This window comes from Antrostomus carolinensis, unplaced genomic scaffold (assembly GCF_000700745.2).
Source record: "Antrostomus carolinensis isolate BGI_N321 unplaced genomic scaffold, ASM70074v2 scaffold37012, whole genome shotgun sequence".
In the NCBI taxonomy this organism is placed as follows: Eukaryota; Metazoa; Chordata; class Aves; order Caprimulgiformes; family Caprimulgidae; genus Antrostomus; species Antrostomus carolinensis.
Genome location: NW_010301246.1, coordinates 6,225 through 29,169, shown reverse-complemented (window position 1 = coordinate 29,169; position 22,945 = coordinate 6,225). Strand labels below are relative to the sequence as shown.

Below are 22,945 nucleotides of genomic sequence, written 5' to 3'. Positions count from 1 at the left end.
TAGATGCAGTGCTCAGCATTCACAGATGCAGGAGTATTTTTTCCAGACCTCCTTCTAAGCTGGACAGTTGATTTACAGACTTGGAGAAGTCTTCCAGCCTCTCTCTCTCTCTCTCTCTCTCTCTCTCCAAACTTTGTGAGTCTCTGCCAGATGGCAGCGTATTTAAATGGCTTTAAAATGGCTTTTTCTTTGTTTCAAAGCAGACTCTTAGATGAGGTGGAGCATGCCTGGGAATCAGTACCGTAATAGCACACAATGAAAATCAAAAGTATTTGGAAGACTTGACTGTTGTGACTGACCAGACAGAAACAGTCTTCTCTTCCGAGCACAGAGATGTCTGGTGGTGGGAGGCTGAAGAAGAGCAGCAACGCTTTCAGGAACGTCCACATGCTCTGGACGAGGGAGGAAAGTGCTATTTGCTCCTCCACGCTTGTGTAGTTGGTGATCCCTTACTCCTCCAGCTGCTCCTGCTGCTGTCCATGGGCATGGTGGTCATCTACTCAGCAGGCCAGGGTTAAGGATGAGCCGGGTGCTGGTGGAGAAGGTGCAGAGGTGTCCTGCTTCCTCCTGTGTTTTTACAGCTGTGCCTCGGAGGGGAGGAATGGGTTTTGCAAGCTGTCCGATGGCATGTCTAGTATCTTAGCAGAGGAACCAAGAGATCAACGTCTTCCAGGTGTGTTTGTGGCTTAGGTGAAGTTTTATTAAACTTCAAAACTAGCCCCTTGCGTTTTTTATAGAATCCCAGACTGGTTTGGGTTGGAAGGGACCTTAAAGCTCATCCAGTTCCAACCCCCCTGCCAGCAGCAGGGACACCTTCCACTAGACCAGGTTGCTCAAAGCCTCATCCAGCCTGGCCTTGCACACTTCCAGGGAGGGGGCATCTACAACTTCCTTGGGCAACCTGGGCCAGTGTCTGACCACCCTCACAGTGAAGAACTTCTTCCTAATATCTAATCTAAACCTCCCCTCTTTCAGCTTAAACCCATTTCCCCTTGTTTTGTCATTAATTGCCCTTATGAAAAGTCCCTCCCCAGCTTTCTTGGAGCTCCTTCAGGTACTGGGAGGCCACTAGAAGGTCTTCCTGGAGCCTTCTCTTCTCCAGGCTGAACAGCCCCAACTCTCTCAGCCTGTCCTCACAGCAGAGCTTCTCCAGCCCTCGCATCATCCTGGTGGCCTCCTCTGGACTTGTTCTAACTGCTCCATGTCTCTCTTGTGATGGGGGCTGCAGAACTGGACGCAGTATTCCAGGTGGGGTCTCAGGAGAGCGGAGTAGAGGGGGAGAATCACCTCTCTCATTTGGGGGTGTGTTGGCTGCAAAGGTGCCTCCCACTGCGACATGCGGCTGTGGACGGTGATTTCTGTCGCTGTGGAGTGGGTGTTCGCTTTGGGTGTCTGTTCTAACGTGCAGCGTTGATTGTTCCCAGCTGCACCAGCTCCAACTGACAATCTCGGATTTTGTTGTTTCCCAAAATAGAAGATTTTTATTATTGGGACTGCTGCAGCAGTGAGCTTGTCCTGAACTCTTCCTGGCTGCCTGAGTAATACTCAGCGATATTGAAGCAGAGTGGCTGTTGGCTGGACAAGGACAGGGACCTCCAGGGCTGCAGCACATCTTGGTGTCTTTAAAACTGCTTTTTCCTACAGTGAAGAGAACAAACCTGGATGTGTCAGATGGGTTCAAGTTCCTCATTAGTCACTGGTGTGATGCTGCAGCAAATTTCTCTATCTTTTTGAAAATTCCTTTTCCCCCTTAGTCAAGATGAAGCTTCTGGATGTTTAAAGGTTTTCCTGCTCTGGTGTGATGTACAGGGGTTGGAAATGATCTGTGGGTTCACTGAAGTCCTAACACAAATTTTGGGGAAAAACTAAAGAATCCAAGTGGACATATTTAAACTCTGGAGATCTTTCTTATTGTGATGCAAATGTTGAGGGGGATATTTGTAATTTTAACCATCAAGATGTGAGACACAAATGAAAAAAACTCTTTATTTTCCTTATTAAATTTAAATTTTCCTTTGTTAAATGAGAAGACATGTTCCCTGCTCCTGCTTTCTTCCTGGTAACTTCAGTGGAGAGAGGAATTGTTATGAAATTGTATTTTATGATACATCTGGCTAGATGTGTATCAGCTCAGCCACTCTTTTTGAAATCCCCTGCACTCTCAGGATAGTGCAGCTCCTGCCGCAGTTAGAGTACCACGCTTTCTCATTCGTGACCACCTTGGTTTGTATTTTGTAGGCTCAGGTACTCTATTATCTCCTTCATCCCATTTGGGAGGTGAAACCCCTCCGTCTATTGGTGTGTGTGGTTTCTCCAAGCCCTTCCTTCAGCAAAACTCGCTGCTCTCCCTCTCTCCTCGCTCCCAGCTTTTCTCTCTCCTCGCTAAACTCAATGTGAGGAAGGAGCGAGGGGTGTTGATGATTTGGATTATGCAGCTAAGTGGCTGGAGCGTGGCTGGCTGTCTCCTCCCCTTCCTGAGCTTCAGCCCTAGCCAGCTCTGCTCTGGAATGTTTTGCATGAAGGGAGCTGGCACCGACACCTATTTATGAGAAGAATCAAGTGCCTGGACATGGGGTACAAGGAGAACAGGACCAGTGCTGGCCCATCGCACACCCGCACCATTGCTTGAGAGTTGGCAGCTGCCTCCCTCGCTGGGCTCTGTCCCAGTCCTTAGCGTGGATTTATCATTTTAAAGGATAAAAGTGCGCTCTCAGGGTTGACTTTTTTTTTCCCCTCTCTCCCCCTCCTGCCTCCTCCCGGAGAGCTGCTTAGAAAAGAATCTAATGGGGCAGCCACACTTCTCGAGACCGGTAAATCCAGCTGCTTTGGGTGAGTAATGGAGGGTAAGGGAGACGGAGGAAACTTTGGGGCTGCGGCAGGGCAGGGTTGCAGGTGAAACGGAGGAGTCGGGAGGAGTGGAATGCAGGACTTGTGTAACCTGTGCCTGGCTTGGGAGCTGGGAAGAGAAACCAGAGAAATAACTCCCTTTTCCTTCCTTTCTCTTACTCATGTCCCATGCAATCGTTGTGCAACGTGTTCTGCTGATGGTTCAGAGAGGCGGCAGTTTTTAGGGACAGGCTCTGTCTTGTGTGACCAGGCTGAGGGACACGCTTAGCAAAGCTCTTGGCCAGTGGTGGAATTCACCTGAGTGGGGTAGGAGCCAGCCTGGATAGTGCCTGGACCAAAGCTGCCCAGAATTGTCTCCTTGTGTGTGATGACACCCAGCTTTTTGGGGCAGCTGTAGTAGTTTTGGGGGGCGAAGGGGTTTGTTAGTCATTTTCCTGCTCATTTTCTCTCTCTACTTTGCAAGATGTCTGAGTAACTGGCAAGCTGTAGCAAACACAACTTTGCTTTACGTCCTGGAAGTAGCACTACTTCCAGAACAGACACTGTGTGTAGGTCAGTGTTATTTCCAGGTTTCTGTCTTAGTTGCTGTTCCAGCGCTGGGACCGCCGGGCAGTGACTGTAAGAGGAGACTTTACACATCGTGTCATTCCCTTTTATCTCGCTGTCAGCTGTCTGGGCTGAGTTCCTTACTCTCTCTCTCTCATCTGTAAAGTGGGATTATTGTTTTTAGAGATACACTTGACATTTGCACATAGAGAGCTCCCTGAGATACAGATTTGAAAAAAAAAAAAATCATTCGTTTTAACTTTTTTTTAATAACTTTGAACCTACCAAGTGTTTTTAGGGCTCAGATTAAACCAGTGATTCTCTTTTTCCCACCCCCAGTTCACTCCAGCTAGTCTTGTTCAAGAGCTGCTAAAAATAAGTGATATTGAGAGAGTGGAAGGGAGAAGTAAAACTTCAGTTGTCTTCGTACTGTCGATGGAGACTTAACAGCATCTTCTCCTTGGATTTCTGAGCTGTTAGAAGCCAAACCTGTTCAGTCTTGGGCTCTTTCTCTCATCAAGCACCAGAGATGATCATTTTCAAGGGAACAGGCTCACTTGGTGTGATGACATTGTCCTTTGGTGGAGAGCAGGGGCCAGCAGACCTGGTGTTTCCTCAACTGGTCATTTGCTATCTGAAGTTTTTTTTTTTTTTTCATGGCACAGCTTGCATAGTTCCTACTGAATAAATTGTGAACTTGAAGAGATGGTTCTTACATGAACTTTGGCAGGATGCTGTTGAAAAGTCTTGTGAAGATTATGGTGATTAGAAATGTACAAGAGACAGGGAAGCTGAGGGCTGGGACTATTTGAGGCTGTTTTGTGACCACAGTCTTTTATTGCTTTAGGGTCAGGATTCACATCTTCCCTGGACCATTCAGGAAATGCACATGAAGTTTTTAAAGCTGTTATAGGAAGCTAGAAACATTTACCTCAAGTAAATGGGGGGGTTTTTTTGCTAACTTCAACCTTAACAGCATTTCCCTTTAAAGAGTCTTTGTTTGCTTTTTGAATTGTAGCTGTTTGCTTGAAAGCTTTTTTGGATTCTTAACTGCTCTGCCCGGCACAACAAAGCTGAAGAGGAGGGAGTAGAATTATTCTCCAGCCTGTGCATCAACACTGTTTTGGCAACGGGAGGGTTTGTTGCAGTCCCACAGCGTGAGCCAGCGAGGATCCCGCCCAGGCTCGGTGTTGTGAGGCAGTTGGTCCCTTAGATCCAGGCTGTGCCATCAAACAGGCTTCTGAAGGTCCAGTGATGGGAGGTGTGTGATGAGCAGCCACGTTCTCAGCCTGATGCAGCCTTTTGAGATAGCAGAGCTTCAGGGGTGTGTGTGTGTGTAACTTAGGAAGATAAAGGTGATTAAGCAGAAGTGTTCAGAGCTGCTCTGTGGCGTTTGAAGTGTCTAATTTGTCCGAGTGCTTTTTAGCTCTCAGCTAAGCATTTACGCTGCCTTTTGCTGTAGCACAGTCTCGCTGCTGCAGTTCTGTCTGGATGTGAGCCTTGAGGCTACAGCCATGAGACAGAAATGCCTGGTGAGCTCCTTGTGAACAGAAACTCCTGGGATTTGTGGAAATCCTGTAGTAACTACTACGGTAAGAGATGGATCAGGTTCTGGGTGAACTGTGGTTGGCAGATGGAAGGAATCTGGCTCAGGTTCATGATTTACATGCTATGCAAGTCCTGTTGCAAAGCAAAATACTGATGCTTTTTTGTTTCCTTGTCTCTTAATGGAGATAGAATTTAACAGATCTGAACAACTCTGAGAAGGACTGGGGCAAAGAGCCTGGGGTAGTGCAGGCAGTGGTCAGATATATCTTCTTTTGGAGTCAAAGTCTGCTCCACCACCTCTTGGATGTTTGCAGAGATATTTCAGGGAGAAAAGCAGCATGTTCTCAGTCTTTTCCTAACAGCTTCAGTCTGGGGCTCACTGACCCTTCATCCTTAAAGGATTGTGCCATTTTCTTCATGACCACTGGAAATCAGTAGTTTCCCTCCCAGGCAGATAGGAATATAATAGGAATTGTCAGCAGCTGGGATGCAGTTCTTTGATTTCTTCACAGCCTTCTGTCTGGCTTGGTTAGGATCTCTAACTTGGATCTTGAAGCGATTTTTTAGCTTATGAAATGATGTGCCAGTTAAAAACAAAATAAAACTTCTCCATTGCTGTGCTGGCTTTTGATGGTGTGTGTGACCCGAGTTAAAATGGTTTAAAAATTCACCAGGACTAATTAATTCTGCAATGATCTACACTACATCATTGCTTGCTTTTAATTTTATTTTTTTTTAATACTGTGCATCAGAAGTGCTGCTATCTCATGCACTCTTGCAAGTATCTTCCCTATGAGAGATGATCCTTAATGAAATAAATAATTTTTGTGTATTTGTCTTGGTACCTGAAGTTCCTGCTGTGCCTTTTTCTAGGCTGGTAGTGCATTGCTGTACAAAAAGGTATTCTGGAGCTCGATCTCTAAAGATGAGGGTTTAACTATATTTACTCATGTGATGACTTTTCCCTCCCTCCAAACCCACAGTGTGACCATTAAACCATTACATTTATATGTTGGTATTTCCTAAAGGTCAGCTAGATAGCTGCTTGCTGTTGTGAGTGTCCCATGTGCATGGCAATGGTGTGAACATGTGTGGTATTTTTAATTGACCCCTCGGATCCTGGCTCTGCTGCTTTGACCCATTGAGAGTAGTGTGGTAGAAGTGAAAGTTTGACCATCTTTAATAGGAACAGCTTTCCCAAGCCTGCCAGAAGCTTTGGGAGCAGATGACACATGCAGCACCACAGCCACTTGCTGACTACGTGGACAGTCTGTGAGTCTGAGCCCAGCCTGGGCTGGGCTGCAGAAATTCGGGGTAAGAGGAGAGTCTGAAAGCAGCATCGCTTGTGGGATCACAGTGAGATCGTTCCTGCTCATCCCAAAGGACAAAAAAAAATTGACAGAGTTGAAGTAAAAGTTGTCAACTGTGAGTCTCCAGCTTCTTCTGCTGAAATGGTTTCTCTTCTCTGGAGAAAAACATCGCAGCGGTAGCTCAACACCACCCATGTTCTTGCACAACAGTTTGCACCTAAGACAAGATGCAGTGGGAGAAGAGCTTTTATTCTGCCTCCATTTTAACAACAAGACTTGAGTGTAAATGTGAGTAGCAGTCTGCAGGGGGAGGGTTTGGAAGACCAGCTGGCCAGGCATACTGGTGGAGAATTGCATCCCTGGTTGCTTGGCACTGCTGGAGCTTTCTGCCTTCTTGTGTCTCCAGGCTGTGCCAATTTTGTGACGTTTCCCTAGACTATTTCAGTCTAAACATTTGGGGTTAACACAAATCTGCTGTTTAAACAGCTCAAATTCACCTGCTTGTTTTGATGGAACAGAATCAGGACATGTTCAGTGTTCAAGAGAGAAGATCTGCAATGGCAGCAGGCTTTGGTTGAGAAGCTGGGAGATAGCAGCCAAAGCACAACTCCCTCCCCAGATCAGCTGGTCCTTGGGGTCTGTCCAAGGCATGGCAGGTTGAGTGCTCCAGGCCATCTTCTCCAGGAAGGTTAGAGTGCTCCAGGCCATCCTCTTCTGGGGCAATGTGCAGAAGTGGCAGTAGATGTTTTCTTCTGGTGTTCTCCTCAGCCAGGGCTCTGTTGCAGGTCATTATGTTAGGCATGGTGTGCTGGTGTCCGGGTGGGCTCTGTGGAGCTCTCCCTGCTTCAGGGTCACTTTTCTGGAGTAGGAACTTCATATAGTTCTTGCAGAAAGGTTAAACAAGGGACCATCCCACATTAAGGACCTTCTTATTGGGAAGCTTTTGATTTCCCAATGAGGACTCCACTGGGTTCACCTGCATGACCTCATTTAAACTTTTTCATAAATTTTATGTGGTTTTTCCAGCCTGGGGAAGTGATGAAGAAGGTGTGAGGGTGGTCTCCTGGACACAAACTTGCCTTGTGGGTAAACAGCCGTGATGATGAGCCAGGGCCAGGTTGGGCAAGGGCAGCAGCAGCTTCCTGATGCTTCTCCCCCTTCCCTTAAAGCCCAGTTCGTCTTTTTTTGGCCACATTTCTTTCCACTGTGGTTCCTTAGCAGCTTCCCAGAACATGAGTCAGATAAGGAGGGGTTTCTATTGCAAAGAGGCTTAGGCTCCTGTACCTTGTAGAGCATAGCAAAGAGGAGGCACAGTAAATCCACCTCGCCTGAGCAAGAATTGTCCTCTCTACACCATTTCATGGAGATTTGAGCTGGAAATGAGCTGTGAATGGAAGGGAAGATCCTTTTCTGAGGGAGTATGAGCACTATCTAATGTGAAGGATCACTGAACAATGAGGTTATTTAAAATCCAGATCAGTAAAGCACACCTACAGCTGCTGATCCACCCGCTAATTAGCAGTAAATGTAATTCCTAATTGCATCACAACAGACTGTTCTTCATGTCTGTGTCCGTGGTGTGGTAATTACGGAGGGTAAAAGGAAGAGTGCTGTGGAAGGGCATGACAGGCTCTCCTGTGAGCAGCCTGTGCTGCAGAACTGGGCAGAACGAACAGATTTTGTAGCAGGGAGGGAAATTACTTTTGTGGCATCAGTATTTCCGTGGTCTCAGGATGTTCACACTGTTTAGGAACATGTGTTGTGGTTTATTCTGCAGAGAGCAAGAGAGATGTGAAAATGGTTTGGACTGTGGGTTTATGCTGTGGGGGGTACATGGTATGTCTCTCTCCCCCTCCTGCGTAGCTGTTTTTAGACACAGAATTGATTATAAAACAGGAAAATTGAGTGTTTTGATGTTAGAGAAGACCTGATGCAGCGCAGAAGCCTGGCTGATGGAGCAGCATGGCAGAGAAGCAAGAGCCGAGTCGTTCGATATCGATGCTGAATGTCATTGTGAAACCCAGCTTTTGTATTAACCTGCGTGATTGCAATTAGTGGCAGTCAGGCACCTGGTGTGAAACTCCACCCTGAGATGGTATTTGATTTGACAGCCAGACCTGGTCTGCAGAAGCTGCTAAAAGAGGTTCTTCTTCACTTTGAGGGGTGACCTCATTAATGTTTATAAATATGTTGAGGTGTAATGTCAGGAGGATGGAGCCAGGCTCTTCTCAGTGATGCCCAGTGGTAGGACAAGGGGCAATGGGTGTGAGCTGGAACACAGGAGGTTCTGCTTAAACTTGAGAAGAAACTTCTTTCCAGTGAGGGTGCCAGAGCCCTGGGACAGGCTGCCCAGGGAGGGTGTGGAGTCTCCTTCTCTGGAGACATTCAAGACCCACGAGGACACCTTCCTGTGTGATCTCATTTAGGTTCCTGCTCTGGCAGGGGGGTTGGACTGGATGATCTTTGGAGGTCCCTTCCAATCCCTGACATCCTGTGATTCCACCTGGAGTAAAATTCACACGTGGGCTTTCCCCCATCCTCCCTGCTTTTAGCTGCTCCTGCTTTGGGGATATCGTGTCTCCTGCAGTTTCAGCTCATCCTTTCATGTCCACTGGTCCTCCCTCAGCTGCTCCGAGGTGACTCTGATAGAGGAATGCTTGTCGTTCTCCTCCTAATTGGAAACGGAGACATCACAGCTTCCTGAGGTCTCTGTTCATTAATCCACAGACCTGATGGTTGAGTTTTCTTTTAATAACTTATTTTGCTTAGTGCAGCACTCTGACACCTTGGGTGGCAGACGGCACATAAGTTACATTCCACAGAGCAATTCAGGGGAGGGATGGATGGATGTGAAATGAGCTCGGTGTGACTGCCTCCAGCGCTGTTACTGCTCCTTGGAAAGGTGAGGGAAATGCCTTTGTGTGGCACTTGAGATCCAAATTCAGTCCCCAGCTTGTGCCCGCCAGCGGTCTTGCCTGCCTGGTAAACTTCAGGAATGCTCTATTGAACAAAGTGAATACTGCTTTTTAAAATTACATGTACAACTCCAGGGCTAATGTTCTCATCTCTGAAGAAAGTGCCTCTAAACATGCAGACAATTCATCCTGAGTTTCTGGGAGCTTGAAATGCCTTTTTTTTTCTTTCTTTTTTTTTTAATGTCCTCATTTCCTCCCACTCACCCTCCCTCCCAGCAGAAAATCACAGATCCGTGCTGACATCTTGTATGTTACTTTCCACCCAATTTCTCTCCTGTTATGAAGACAGATTTCTTTTTAAGAAGCAGCTCAGATGCTGAATTGATCTTGCTTTTTCAAATAAATGTTGGCTGACAGCAAGTTTTCTTCAGTTCTGAGGGAGCTTTTTGTTAGGGGACTGATTTATTAAAAAATACAATCAACAACCAAACAGAATAACCCATCAACCATCACTGGGTGAAATCTGGAGTCCCACGAGTGAGAGGAGAGGAACCTGGACAGAGCTGGAAGGGTCAGGCATGTAAGGTACAATCTGAAATGGCCACACTTAGCTGTGAAAAGACTTTTTTCTTGCTGGTTAGCACAGTGGCACTTCCTTGCCATTCCAGCCTCTCGGTAAGCCCAAGTCCTGGGCTGGCTTTCCTCTTCCTCTGTCATTTGGTTAAATCCTGCACTTATAGAATCCCAGACTGGTTTGGGTTGGAAGGGACCTTAAAGCTCATCCAGTCCCAACCCCCCTGCCATCAGCAGAGACACCTTCCACTAGACCAGGTTGCTCAAAGCCTCATCCAGCCTGGCCGAGAACACTTCCAGGGAGGAGCAGCCACAGCTTCTCTGGGCAACCTGGGCCAGTGTCTGACCACCCTCACAGTGAAGAACTTCTTCCTAATACCTCACCTAAACCGCCCCTCTTTCAGTTTAAACCCATTTCCCCTTGTTTTGTCATTAACTGCCCTTATGAAAAGTCCCTCCCCAGCCTTCCTGGAGCCCCTTCAGGTACTGGGAGGCCGCTATAAGATCTCCCTGGAGCCTTCTCTTCTCCAGGCTGAACAGCCCCAACTCTCTCAGCCTGTCCTCACAGCAGAGCTGCTCCAGCCCTCGCATGGGTGGCCACATGGCCTCCTCTGGACTTGTTCTAGGTGCTCCAGGTCTCTCTTGTGTTGGGGGCTCCAGAACTGGACACAGTACTCCAGGTGGGGCCTTACAAGAGCGGAGCAGAGGGGCAGAATCACCTCCCTCGACCTGCTGCCCACGCTGCTCTTGATGCAGCCCAGGATACGGTTATTGGCCTCTGTGCTGCCAGCGCACATTGTCTGCTCGTGTTCAGCTTCTCACTCCCCACCACTCCCAAGTCCTCTTCAGAGCTGGAAGCTCTTCTAGCTCACATGTGATCTAGATCCTCCTACTTGAAATACTCTCTGGTTTCCCTTGTGCTGCTAGCACGGTCTCTGTTGCTCTTCTCTTCCCTATTATTCACTCATCTTCCATTTCATTTATGTTCAGACTGAAAAACTGGGGTCTGTCTGTCCTGCAGTGACAGTCTGTCCCCAAGCCTGTCCACCCTGAAGCTGTTCAGGAGCCTGTGGCTGGGATCCCCATGCTCAACACTTCCTGGGGTCTGAAATCTCACTGCAGGAAGCACTACAGGGTTGCAGGTAGAGCTCCACCAAACAACTTATTTTTTCCTGTGGTGTCTTTTTCCCCCCCGTCCCGAATCTGTTCTTCCCCATGTTGACAGGAACCTGCTTTTTCACATCTGGGTCTGTATCCTTGGTGGATATTTGTAGGATACAGCACATACATTATTAGCTCTTTGTCCTATGTGCAAAATATCTTTCTCCTAAAATTCCTTTCCCAATCTTTTGCCTCAGGAGATGGGATTCTTGGCTGAACTTTCCATGTGGCCCTACAGGGTATTGTCTTTTCTTGCAGGCAAGTCATACAGGCTTGTCTGAGGTCAACTTAAAATGTCTTTTTTTTTTTTTTATCTCAGAAGACTTGCAAACTCCAGAACATTTGACTTAGAGGCTCAAAGAAAAATAATAAGACACACAAGTGTGATTTGTAGCGCGGCACCTCAGCCAGTGGTATGTGGTGTTTGGCAGGACGGTGTCGTTGGGCTGCAGGAAATCTCGAGGCTCTGTTCTTGATGATGTTGTGTGTTTTCAGAGCGTTCTGTGATGCAGCTTGGGTGCTCCTGTCTTTTGCAGTGCTGAAGCCAAGAGGTTCCCGGTGTGTAAAGACCATGAAACAAGCCACCAGCTGGCTTCACTTAGGTTGCGTGCACTTTGATTATTATTATTTATTTTTTTTTTTGCAGGCAGTGCTAGATTCTGCTGATTTTAAGTGTTCCCTTATGTTTCAGCAAATACCCAGAAAACAGCAACATCAGGGAAGCCAGAATTGACAGTCACCAGCGTAGCGTTTCGTGCTCTGGATTTGCTTCTCGTTTCTTTATGAGCTTTTTTTGTTGCAGTGAGTTGGAGGGGGTTTTTTTGCGTGTCCCTTCCCACCTCCGTGTCCTTCTTGTGTTGTTCTCTAGAGACCTGGAGTACAGTAGGTGGAGCACAGGCCTGTATTGTGTTGCTTTCCTGTGTAGTTGTTGCTCTTGGCCAGCTTTGCTGGCCTTTTTCATAGAGGGGAAGGAATCAGAGAGGCTGAGTTCTAGCACATACAGCTGTTGTAATGGGTCTGGTAATTTCAGTGTGTGTAGACAGTCGTGAAAGTCAGCTCTGCAGTCTGGAAGATATTTGTGTTCGTGTAATTACTTGTGTCTAGCACCACAGTTGCTTCCAACTGAAGATGAGGAACTGCAGCAAAGGGATTAGTGTTCTTTTGGGACGTTGCAAATTTAAACTAATCCTTGTTTTGTTAGAAAACCTCTTATCTTAGAAAACCTTACCCTTTGCACTGTTAACATTGGAAATCCCACTCTTGTCTCCCCCCTCAAGCTAATGTGAAATGCTGATGGGTTCCGTGATGGCATGGAGTCTTGCTACCTTCTTTGCATGAACGTGCAGCACCATTTCCCAGTGTGCAAGGGGCAGGCTGGTGGGAGATGGCAGCTGTTACCTGCAACACAAAGGTAACTTCTTTATTCTTTCCTGTGCAGCTGAAGAGGTGGATCACCCCCCAACTGATACCGGCATGGGGGTAGATGTTTTAGAATCGGGTGACACCACACCTCCTACAAAGAGGAAAAGCAAGTTTTCAAGCTTTGGCAAGATCTTCAAACCCTGGAAATGGAGGAAAAAGAAAAGCAGCGACAAATTTAAGGAGACATCAGAAGGTAGAGTGATCAGGGCTGGGTGGGAGTCCTTCCTCCGCTTGGGAAACCTGCCATTAGCCATCTGGCTAGTGAGAAGGGCTTGCTGTCACTAGCCTGAGTGCTGACATGTGTAAGAACCAAAATGTGACTTTGGTGATGGGCTGGCACCTGCAATCTCTCCAGAAACACCTTGCCGTGGAGCAGTAGTTTCAGACAAACAAATTCCTTTCTTGCAAGGAACCTCCCCAAGCAGCTGTGGGGAGGGAGGGTTTGCTCCATGATCACCAATCTAGTGTGAAGTGCAGGCCTGAACGTGCAGTCCCTCCTCTTAATCCGTGCAAAAACAGTGAAATTTGAAGCCTTTTTATTTCCTTCAGAGGATATCTTTAAAAAAAAAAAAGAACTTGAACTTCTAGCTTACCCTGTTTTCTGAGTACTTTTTTTCAATTTAATGTCAGTTTTAGAACGAAAGATTTCTATGCGAAAGCCAAGAGAGGAGCTGGTAAAAAGAGGGGTTCTGTTGGAAGACCCTGAGCAGGGTGAGTCTGCAAATGAACTTCTCCTCTTGTCTGTGTTCTGTGTAGCTGATCTTCCTCTGGCCAAACCTCACCCTTGCAGCTATTTGGTTTTGGGAGACAAATTTAAGGGCTCTTTGCTGATGTGGTTCCTGTCTGTCTTGCCCCTTTTCAGTACACTCTCTGTCTGATGTTTTACACCTGACAAAGAAGGCAGCCTCTTCAGTTAAGAAGATGTTGCTAAGAAAGCACAACTCCTATCTTAGCCATCTTCCTGTGTGCTGCCAGCGGGGAGGGAAGGGCTGTCCTGTGTGTCACTTCCTATCCTGTCCCTCTCCTACGTGTCCTTCTCCAGCCACCTTGTCCTGCTAAGCTTCTCCATCACACTTGCACTCACCATCTCTGGCTTGTTTTGCTCACGCTCCAGACTGCACCCCAACCACTGTGGGAGGCAGCTGGCCTCAGAGCTCAGGTTTGAAGGCTTAGGCTTGGAAAAAGAAACGCATTGATGTCTTTTGAGCTGCCTGGGTAGGAGCATTTCCTCAAAGAGTTATAGACGAGATGCTTTTCATGGTATGGTGGCATAGTTAAATCACAGTTAAGCTTATTGCAGCTTGTGCTGCTCTCAAAGAAGTCTTGTTCCCTTTTCTGTCATCCCTGATGTCTCTGAGTTGGGACCATCCTGCCAAAATAACTTCTCAGCCAGATCAGTTCACCACGTAGTCACCTGGCTGTGTGTTGGGTGATGTTGGTAGAAGGAAGGGGACAGGAACATGTGGTGGGAGAGCAGCCCACCTGTCTGGATGGCAACGTGGTCTTTGGCTTAGAGCGATGTATAATTGGACCTCAGAAGGCGTCCTGCAGAGGCAGCCTTAACCTCATGCAAATTTCAGGGTTCTTCTAAGAAAGATGCGTAGTGGAAAAGTGGAAGTGAAAAAGTGGGTTTCAGACCAAACCACTGAAAGCAAAACTGAGAGGAAAAGTCTTAACACAGTTGTTTGCAGCTACACTGTCATGGAAACCACCTACAGCTACTTGAGGGTGTAAATGTTGGGCTGGAGGAAGGGTTCACTGGGGTACAGAAGTGTATGAGGTCACAGGATGAAACTGTGGAAGAGACATCAAAGGCTTTGGGTAACAAACTTCCAACTAGAGATGACAGAGGAGAGATCTGCCAAACTGTAAGGGTATAACAGAAACGTGGCTAAGAGATGGGATTGTTTTCTGCTTTGAGTCATCTGATCTGGCTGAAGAAACAGAAGATGGCTGTAATCTGGACAAAGTGCAAACCCAAGGTATGAGGGAGCAGTCGGTATTGTCGGGAGGGTTAGATTAGAAAGCGCATTATCTTAATCCCTTCTACGAGTTTAAGACACTTGGGCAGTCATAAGGTGGTGGTGGTAGGTGGTTGTATTTGCTTGCAGTTTTAAAACCCGCTCTTACAAGGTCAGTTAATTTTCTTAGGCAAGTTCTTAAGGAGGAAAAAAATGCTGGAAACCCTTGGAGTGAGCAGGTGGGGAAGAAATATAGTGGAAGCTTTCAAACCTGTGGAGCTGGGAGAGGAGGCCCTGCTGCTCTCTGGGCTGGTGGTCAGCAGGTTGTACTGGGCTCACAGTAAGGAGAGAAGAGAGCGTTGGACTGTCTTGACCTTGAAGGAGGTCACTGGAACTGAAGTCAGGAGTTGAGGTGGTGTGAGGAGGCCATCAGGAGCATTCTGTGTGTGCTGCAGCTCAGTGCCAGAGAAGGGCATGCAAGGTTTGAATGGTGAGGAAGCTAGATCATACTGTTCCTGTCCCCCTCGCTGAAAACTTCACCTAGCCAGAGGGAATTGCTGCTATAAAAAGCTCCAGCTCATCGCTTTGAGTTTCAGCCCTGGCTTGGGAGGAACCTCCCTCTTGTTGGTGTCTGTACTTCCTGCGTTTCAAGGAAGGGCAGCTCAGAAGGTGAAGCAGCGCAGTCTTCTGTCTGCTCTCAGGACATGAGGCTATTTTTGCAGGGGAAAAAAACCAACAAACCATGGGAGCTTCTGACTTCTTGTCATCTTTGCTTTCAGCTCCTGAATAACACCAGGTTAGGGAAGGGGGAGGTAATATCTTGGTGGGGAGAGGAGAGGTGAAGAGGGCAGAATAAATCATCAAAAATCAGAGCAACAGAGCATACTGGTGTCTGAGACCTGGGGGACCCATGATGCCTTAAATTGCAATTGCTTGAGGGATGGCAGGTTGCAAATGCTGGGGATTTTTAGTCCAATTGGTGATGTATCTGTTAAAGTTTCCTTGAGTCAGAAAGCAGTCAAAATGGGCGATGCCCATTTGGGAATAATACTATGAAGAGGTTGTCCTGTCAGGGCAATTGAACAAGTCCAGAGGAGGCCACGAGGATGATGCGAGGGCTGGAGCAGCTCTGCTGTGAGGACAGGCTGAGAGAGTTGGGGCTGTTCAGCCTGGAGAAGAGAAGGCTCCAGGAAGATCTTATAGCGGCCTCCCAGTACCTGAAGGGGCTACAAGAAAGCTGGGGAAGGACTTTTCATAAGGGCAGTTAATGACAAAACAAGGGGAAATGGGTTTAAGCTGAAAGAGGGGAGGTTTAGATGAGATATTAGGAAGAAGTTCTTCACTGTGAGGGTGGTCAGACACTGGAACAGGTTGCCCAAGGAAGTTGTAGATGCCCCCTCCCTGGAAGTGTTCTCGGCCAGGTTGGATGAGGCTTTGAGCAACCTGGTCTAGTGGAAGGTGTCCCTGCTGCTGGCAGGGGGGTTGGGACTGGATGAGCTTTAAGGGCCCTTCCAACCCAAACCAGTCTGGGATTCTATGATAATTACAGAGGCAGAGAGTGGTTGAGTATTTCCTCACTGTGACTTGGGCTTTAAGTTCTCTCAAAAGCATGGGCTGAAAAGAGGATGAGTTTTTATTTCCAAAAGAGATCTTGCTTCTTAGCACAGGAAACTCCATCTATCTAAGCAGAAATAGTAAAGATGAACTACATCAGATTCTGGAGATGTATCATTACATCTGACTAAAGCAAAGGTAAAGTGAGGAAATACACCTCGCTGAGGGACATTTTGGGTATCACAGTGACTTTTGTGCCAAATTCAGGGTAGAAACAGAAGGGAGACAGAGGTGCTTCAACTAATTTTAAGACTTTCTCAAAATCTGTTATTGCATATCCAGTAGATGACTTGGTTAGTGTTGGAATCTGTAATACAGCAAAGAATTAGTGAATGTTCCATCACGATGTGTAGATACCGAAGCTGCTGGAGGTTTTTATCTGTGGTTGCAGCTTCCTTGGGCTGTGGCACAGCAGTGGGCAGACTAGTCTCAAAGGCAGTAGCATTCTTTCTAAACAAGGTGGTAGATGAAGAGGCTGCTGAAGAAGAAAAGCACCTGATGGGATACAGGGCTCTACTGTTTTGCTTGTTGATAATGAAAACAAGGGCTCTCAGCTTCAGCTGGTTGGTGTTGCTGTGCTCTCCTCTGCAGAAGGTAGACTGAAGACCAGCTGTTTCAGAAGACAGAGAGAAGTTGGTGTGAATTGATGGCAGTTCAGTCAGCTCAGCCATGTCTCCATTTCATGCTTCTTGAGTGTTTTCTCTTTGCTTCTCTCCCCTCCCCATCCTCTTGCAGATGGTGAAGAACCAGACAAGCTGAACCCACCTGCACTGAAGAATGGCCACACAGTCCCAATCGGTGGTCCTGGGGTTTGTAACCTGGCCAGCCAGGAGGAAGAGGCCACAAAGCCATCCAACCTTAAGAAGCCTGTTCCAGCTGAGGAAACAAAGAAAAGGCAGGGTAAGAAACCAGATGTGTGCAAAATGAGTTGCTTTGGATTCTCCCAGGACTAGTTTTGAATTCTCATCTGATTCTTCCCACACCTCTTTGGGCCTTGTAGTTTCTTAAACTAAAGCTGTCTCACTTCACAGGCTCCTCCAGCAGCCACTCTGGGCCTGAACTGGAACCATCTCAGGAGCCGTATGTTCCCAGACAGCCTCTGCTTCCTCCAAAAAGACCTCCCTCCACTTCCCAGGAGGCAAATGAAGCGCAAGCGAAGGATCCAACGCCTGCCAGCAGCACTGCAAAAACTGCACCCTCCACCACAGCCCCTGTTGCAGCAAAGACAGTCAATTCCACGGCTGCCCCTTCCCCAGCCCCCAGGACTCTGCCCCCTGCTCTTGCCAGTGCCAACACTACTGCTCCCACGAGTACAACCAGCACAGCTCCTGCCAAACAGCCTCCCATCCCTCCTCCCAAACCTGTCAACAGAAATAGCAACTCAGTCATAGGTAAGTGCCTCTGTGAACTGGTTTTTGTACCCTGAGATGTTCTGGAGCCCTTGCTCTGAGAGTCTCCTCCCTTTGTAAGGGAAGATTTTTAGTAATGAACAAGAGGAAATGGCCTCAAGTTGCGCCCAGGGCAGTTGAGATGGGATGTGAGGAAGAATTTCTTTGCTGAAAGGGTTCTGAGGCATTGGAAGGGGTTGCCCAGGGCAGTGGTGGAGTCCCCATCCCTGGAGGGACTGAAGAGTCGTGTAGACACAGTGCTGAGGGACATGGGTTAGTGGGGGACTTGTCAGTGTTGGGTTCATGGTTGGACTCGATGAGCTTAAAGGGCTTTTCCAATTGACACAATTCTGTGTGATATGTTGTATCATGATGAATATCTGACCATCTTTCCTGAACAGACTCCAGTCTGGGCTCAGAAGATCTGTGGGTGTTTAGCCAAGGCATATGTGTGCTGGGAACAATGTAATTACTGGAGTCTTCTGCCATAAGCCATCCAATCTGTTAGATGTGCACGTTTCCAACAGGTACCTGCAGGAGGGAATCCCTGCCTGCTTTTGGCAGGAGTGGGGGTGATGCAAGGAGAGGGGAAGGCATTTCTCTCTCAACCATAAGACATTCTCTTTGCATGTGTGTGCTTCGCTAAGGGCTGGGATTCAGCTGTGGACAGCTGGGATTGGTGGATGGTGGATGAGATTTGTGCTTTGTGAGACTGTGGTCAGTGACAATGAATTCTTTCAGCTGGTTTTTGCAAAAAGCAAACCCAAAAAAACCAACCCCACATCACAGCAAACAATTTATGGCTGTTGCTGCTGGGCTGTGTGGTTTCCACTTGGTGGAAGAGAGGCCAGGAGCTGGCAGGGATCATTCAGACTTCCCTGGTTATACTCGGGCACCTTCTCCAAGGTCTGTGGCCAGGGTATTGCTGTTTTATTCTTGTCCTTAAATCTTGTCCCATGGATATCTTAGCTCAACTGTAATTTGAACTGAATCTTCCCACTTAAAGAATTAGGTGTCTTTATCTCTGTAACTTCTCTCAGCAGAAGATCTGGGGAGAGTTTCTTAAAGCTGAATGAGCCCCCGCTCTCTTTAGGAATTTTAGAAGTTTTAAAGACACAATATTGCTGGAGTAAATGAGACAACTTCCATCCAGTCAACGCCTGTTCATATTTCACAAACCACTTGCTAATCTTTGGGTTGGATTAGCAGAGGCTAGTACAGATCAGGAGGGAGATTCCTGGGAAGATCAATCAGGTCTGGGCTGTTATCACAGAAACTGGAGGCGTTCCCCAGGTGTGGTTTGGGAGGCAGTGGTAGAAGCTGAGGTTGTGTGCAAGTTACCATCTGAAGGAGCCTGAGCCACTACTGTAAGTACAAACTGCATCACTCTCCTGCTTGGGACTTCTCCTTGCTCTAGCAGGTTTTGCAAGTGACCTTGATATGGTATTAAACACTCCTGTATGCCAGACCAGCTTGATTAGTCTGACCATTCCTGAGCACTCGATGAAATGCTTTCTTGTTTTCTTTAAGCTGCTTGCACACATCACAGATGGTATTTGAAATGCCCCAGTGCTAATTGCAGGAGGTACTTGTGGAACAACAACAACAAAAAAAATGTGGCTGAAAACAACAGTTTATCAAAGATATGTTCAGATCCAGCCTGCCTCTCTCCTCAACAGGCTGGGCTTGGTGCACCTGCAGCTACAGGGGTGTGGAGAGGAGGAGAGACAGGAGAGCAGCCAGCTCCTATTTTGTCTCCAGATGCAGCAAGAGGCTTTGCAGCTCTGCAGGACCGTGTGTCCGGCTGTAACTGCGGCACGTGTAGGGTCGTTGCTGTGTGAACCTTGTTTTGTTGCTGTGGATAAACAGCAGCAGTGGAATTGGCTTCATGAGCTCTCCACTGGTCTTTGATCCGTGCTCTGACTCGGGCATGTGTGTGCTTTTGTGCTATTATTATAAGCTAAGGCAGGGGAGGACTGTTAATGTCCCTTTGTTTCCTTCTGAAGATGTTCCCTTCTGTTTATTCTCTTGAGCAGTTCTGGTGTCTCTGATGCAGTAGCAGAAAATAAGGCAAAGGAAACACTTTTGGGGAGTGGGTATTTAATCAGCATCAGCAAACGGTGCTGTGCCACTGGCCGGGAGCTTGGTGACAGGGCTGGTGCCACTGGCAGGTTTTGGGAGTGACCGTTGCTGTAGCCTGTCCTAGATCACTGGGTCTGGCCACGGTGGCATGTCACAAGAGATGGTGGCAGTCGTTGCACTGGGTTTATCACGCTGAAAGGAGACAGGTTGGCTCGGGATGATGCTCTGAACAACACCCAACCCTTTTCTGTCTCCTCTCCCTTCTGCCAGCTACTCGGTCGCTTTCAAAATCTGTCATTACCCAAAGGTGACTCGAGCCTGGTCCTGCCAGGATTCAAGCACTGCTGAGGAGATACTGGAGTTCCTCTGGGCTGAAGTTGATGGGAGCTGAGGGCACTCCGTGTTTTGCACAATCTGGTCCTTAATCTATAAGGGGAAAGTCTGAAAATGCTAAACATCCCAAAAATGCACCCACCTCTCTCCAGTTATGCGGCCTTATCTCGGTGAAACGCTCTCCGCTTGCAGCACCCTCTTGTGGTGTCTGGTTCTGTGGATTCCTCCCAGATGGGGTCACCACTGTGTGACCATCACCCGCTCCAGCTGGAACACCACAGTAAATCTGAGCCTCTTCGGGCAGGGGGGCAAAACCTTCCCAAGCCCAAGCAGCCGTTGATATATGAATGTTAAAGGTTACAAACTCCGACAGCAAGAGCTGTCTTCACTGCTGCAGCTTCTTCCCTAGGAACCCAGGGGTGTTCTAGGAACCTGAGGTTGCCTGCTGTAGGTATTTTCCATGAGATGACATGGTCCCCCTTTCTCCCTCTCTCCTCCATCACACAGCAGACAAACTCTGTGTAAACTCAAGGCTCTTTAATTATTTTTGCAAGTTTTGCTGTTTATTTTGTAGTTGCGGGGAAGCTTCTATGGGGCTTCAGGAGCAGAGGGCTTAGAGCAGAACCTCATCCTCAAACAAACAGGAGCTGCTGGCACTAAGGTGTTCTTGGGCCAGGTCTGGCAGATGAATGGAAAGGGGAGAGCACATTGCTTCTTGCACTTCTGACTTTTGCCTTTGAGACTTCCCAAAAAGTTGTTGTTTTTTTTTAATGTGCAAAGGGGTCATTAACACAACTGGAGGCTGGAGTGTCCTGGATATCTCGGATTCCTTTGCAAAGTGATGCTGTAAATATAGCCATAAAGTGCTCTACATACCTGCATTCCTTGGCTGAGGCAGGGTGCTGATCTGGGTGAGCTCCATCTGCTGTCACTTGAGGGCTGGTGCTGTTTCTGTCTCTCAGAGCAGCGGGATGCACAGATCTCTCCCAGCCTGCTTGTTTCTGGCTGTTCTTCCAAGTCTTACCTTTGCTGCAGGAAGGACAAACTAGAGGTTTGCAACCTGGTTATTTCTGGCACCGTGTTCTAGCAGAAAGCAGATGAGATTGTTTGGTCTGAGGCTCTTGTGTGCTTTGCCATGCTTATTCCACGCTGCTATCTGGAAAATGCCCTGTTAAATATAATGACTTTTGTGGGTTTTGTTTTTAATTTTCAGCTGAACTTTCTCAAGCAATGAACAGTGGTACAGGATTGTCCAAGCCTTCCCCTCCTCTCCCACCAAAGAGAGGCCTCCTGCCTAACAACACTTCAGAGGCAGCTATCACTTGCAAGCCCCCCAACGACAGGACAGTGACAGCTAACCGCCCCGTGCTGATACCGCTGCACGTCACCTCTGCGTACCCACTGCCCCCGCCTTCGCCGCCGCTGCCCACGCACGTACCCCCTGAACCTCCACGCATGCCCTTGCCTCCTTCCAACCCTGTTTTGGACCCTCCACGATCCCTGGACCTACCTAAAGAGACACCTCCTCCTCTTCTTGAAGACTTCAGGTCCTCAGAAGTGTCGAAGAGGACAGCAGAGCAAGGGTTTGGTGAACATCACGTGCTGCCTCGCCTGCCCCAAATCCCACTGCACATCCGTATCCAGCAGGCTCTGGCCAGTCCCCTGCCTGTCACCCCACCTGCCGAGGGGTCACACCGGGCTCACTCGTTGCTTTTTGAGAACGATGGCTTTGGAGAAGACAATGGCACCTTGGGCAGGACAAGGTCCCTGCCTGTCACCATCGAGATGCTGAAAGTGTGAGTACCTCCTGCGTGTGTGTGTGTGTGTGTGTGTGGTGACACCTGGCAGTGCCGTGGGTCACACTGGGCTCTGACGTGGTGTTGGACTCCCTGCTTCTGTAAGGCTGTGATGGTGAGGAGGGTTGAGGGCAGGGCTGGTGTCTTCACTGTTTTGGGGTGGTTTTTTTTTTTTTTTGCTACAGCCTAGAAACCATTTTCCCTGTTGGCTGAATCTGTGTTTCAGGCTCTTAGGGGGCCAGTGCATCTTTCCCCATGAAATTAACCCTGATTCTGGGATTTTATTACTCACAAAGGAAAATGGATTCCAGACTACAAACACAGGCTGATGCCAGGAATCCAGGCCTGTCTTTAATTGCACCAAGACAAAACAAGGTCCTGGATTTCATCCATTTGTGGCCTTCCTTAGCCTTTCATTTTACAAAACAGAAGTGGGGAAAAGGACCATCTTTTATTATAACAGGGTTGAACCTGAAAATGCCAGAGTAGGGGGGTAAGAGGGCTGTTTGGTTCTGTGAAGAACCTGCCTCTGGTATTTCCACTGCCAGAGCTCGCTGTGCTTTGGAGAGAGGGGGATGATGCAGAATCTTGGGGCTGCTCCTGCATCTCTGGTTCCTGGGCTCCCCACAGACCTGCCCTAACAAGGTGTTGATCTCAGGGGCGTTGTCCAGCCCCTGTGACGTGTGTTAAGAGATGTAATAGTGTGCTTCTTGTTAGTCCAGATGATGAGGAAGAGGAAGAAGATGACCAGGAAGAGGAGCAGCATTTGGGCCCTCGTGTGTATATTGGAGATGTGCCATCTGTCACAGTCATCCCCAAACTGGTACCCCAGGTCTTGCCAGAGGAGCAGGAAGGAGATGAAGGGATGAGCGACTCTGACTCGGAGGGGCCCATCCTGTACAAAGATGACGAGGATGAGGAAGAAGATGAAAGCCATAACAGTAAGGCTTTGACACTGCAGCTGGCTTTTTTTCTCTGCTGAACTCACACCTGGCTGTGTTGAGATCTGGATCGAATAGCTAGTTCACACAGTGCTTTAAAGCAGCTGGTTCTGGCTTCATGATGTACCACACATCCTCTTCCTCACTTTTTCAAAGGCTCTACAGCCAAACCTGTACGCTCATCTGCTGGGATGCACCTTCTCCCATTGCAGATGGCTCTTGCAGTAGCTTGTGAAGGGGTGGGATGGCATTAGGTGAGCGTGTGGGCATCATACAGAAATGCTGGCTGTGGTGAGGAGCTCTGGCTAGTTTAGGAGCTGTAGTGCTGGAAAGCAAATCCCAGAGGAGAGCACAACTGCTGGGGACATGTGGCTGATCCCACTGTGCTCAGTATCAGCTGCAGTTTTCAGTCACATCCCGTTGCTCTTCCTCCCCACAGGCACGCTGGCTAACAAAGTGAAGAGGAAAGATACTCTAGCTATGAAGCTGGGGAATACAACCACCCCAC

General features: G+C 48.0%; 1 protein-coding gene across 1 annotated transcript in view; it reads left to right on the top strand.

The window, feature by feature from the left end:
• The first annotated feature begins 2,783 nt into the window (after window positions 1–2,783).
• Window positions 2,784–22,945, top strand: part of PHACTR4 (phosphatase and actin regulator 4) — a 25,494-nt gene continuing 5,332 nt past the window's right edge. The window contains 9 exon segments of the mRNA XM_010163370.2: window positions 2,784–2,829; window positions 12,339–12,515; window positions 12,953–13,033; window positions 16,633–16,797; window positions 16,929–17,288; window positions 20,914–21,496; window positions 22,214–22,437; window positions 22,877–22,931; window positions 22,933–22,945. The exon segment at window positions 22,933–22,945 is cut by the window's right edge and continues 77 nt beyond it. Coding sequence (XP_010161672.2) covers window positions 2,784–2,829; window positions 12,339–12,515; window positions 12,953–13,033; window positions 16,633–16,797; window positions 16,929–17,288; window positions 20,914–21,496; window positions 22,214–22,437; window positions 22,877–22,931; window positions 22,933–22,945 — 1,704 coding nt within the window.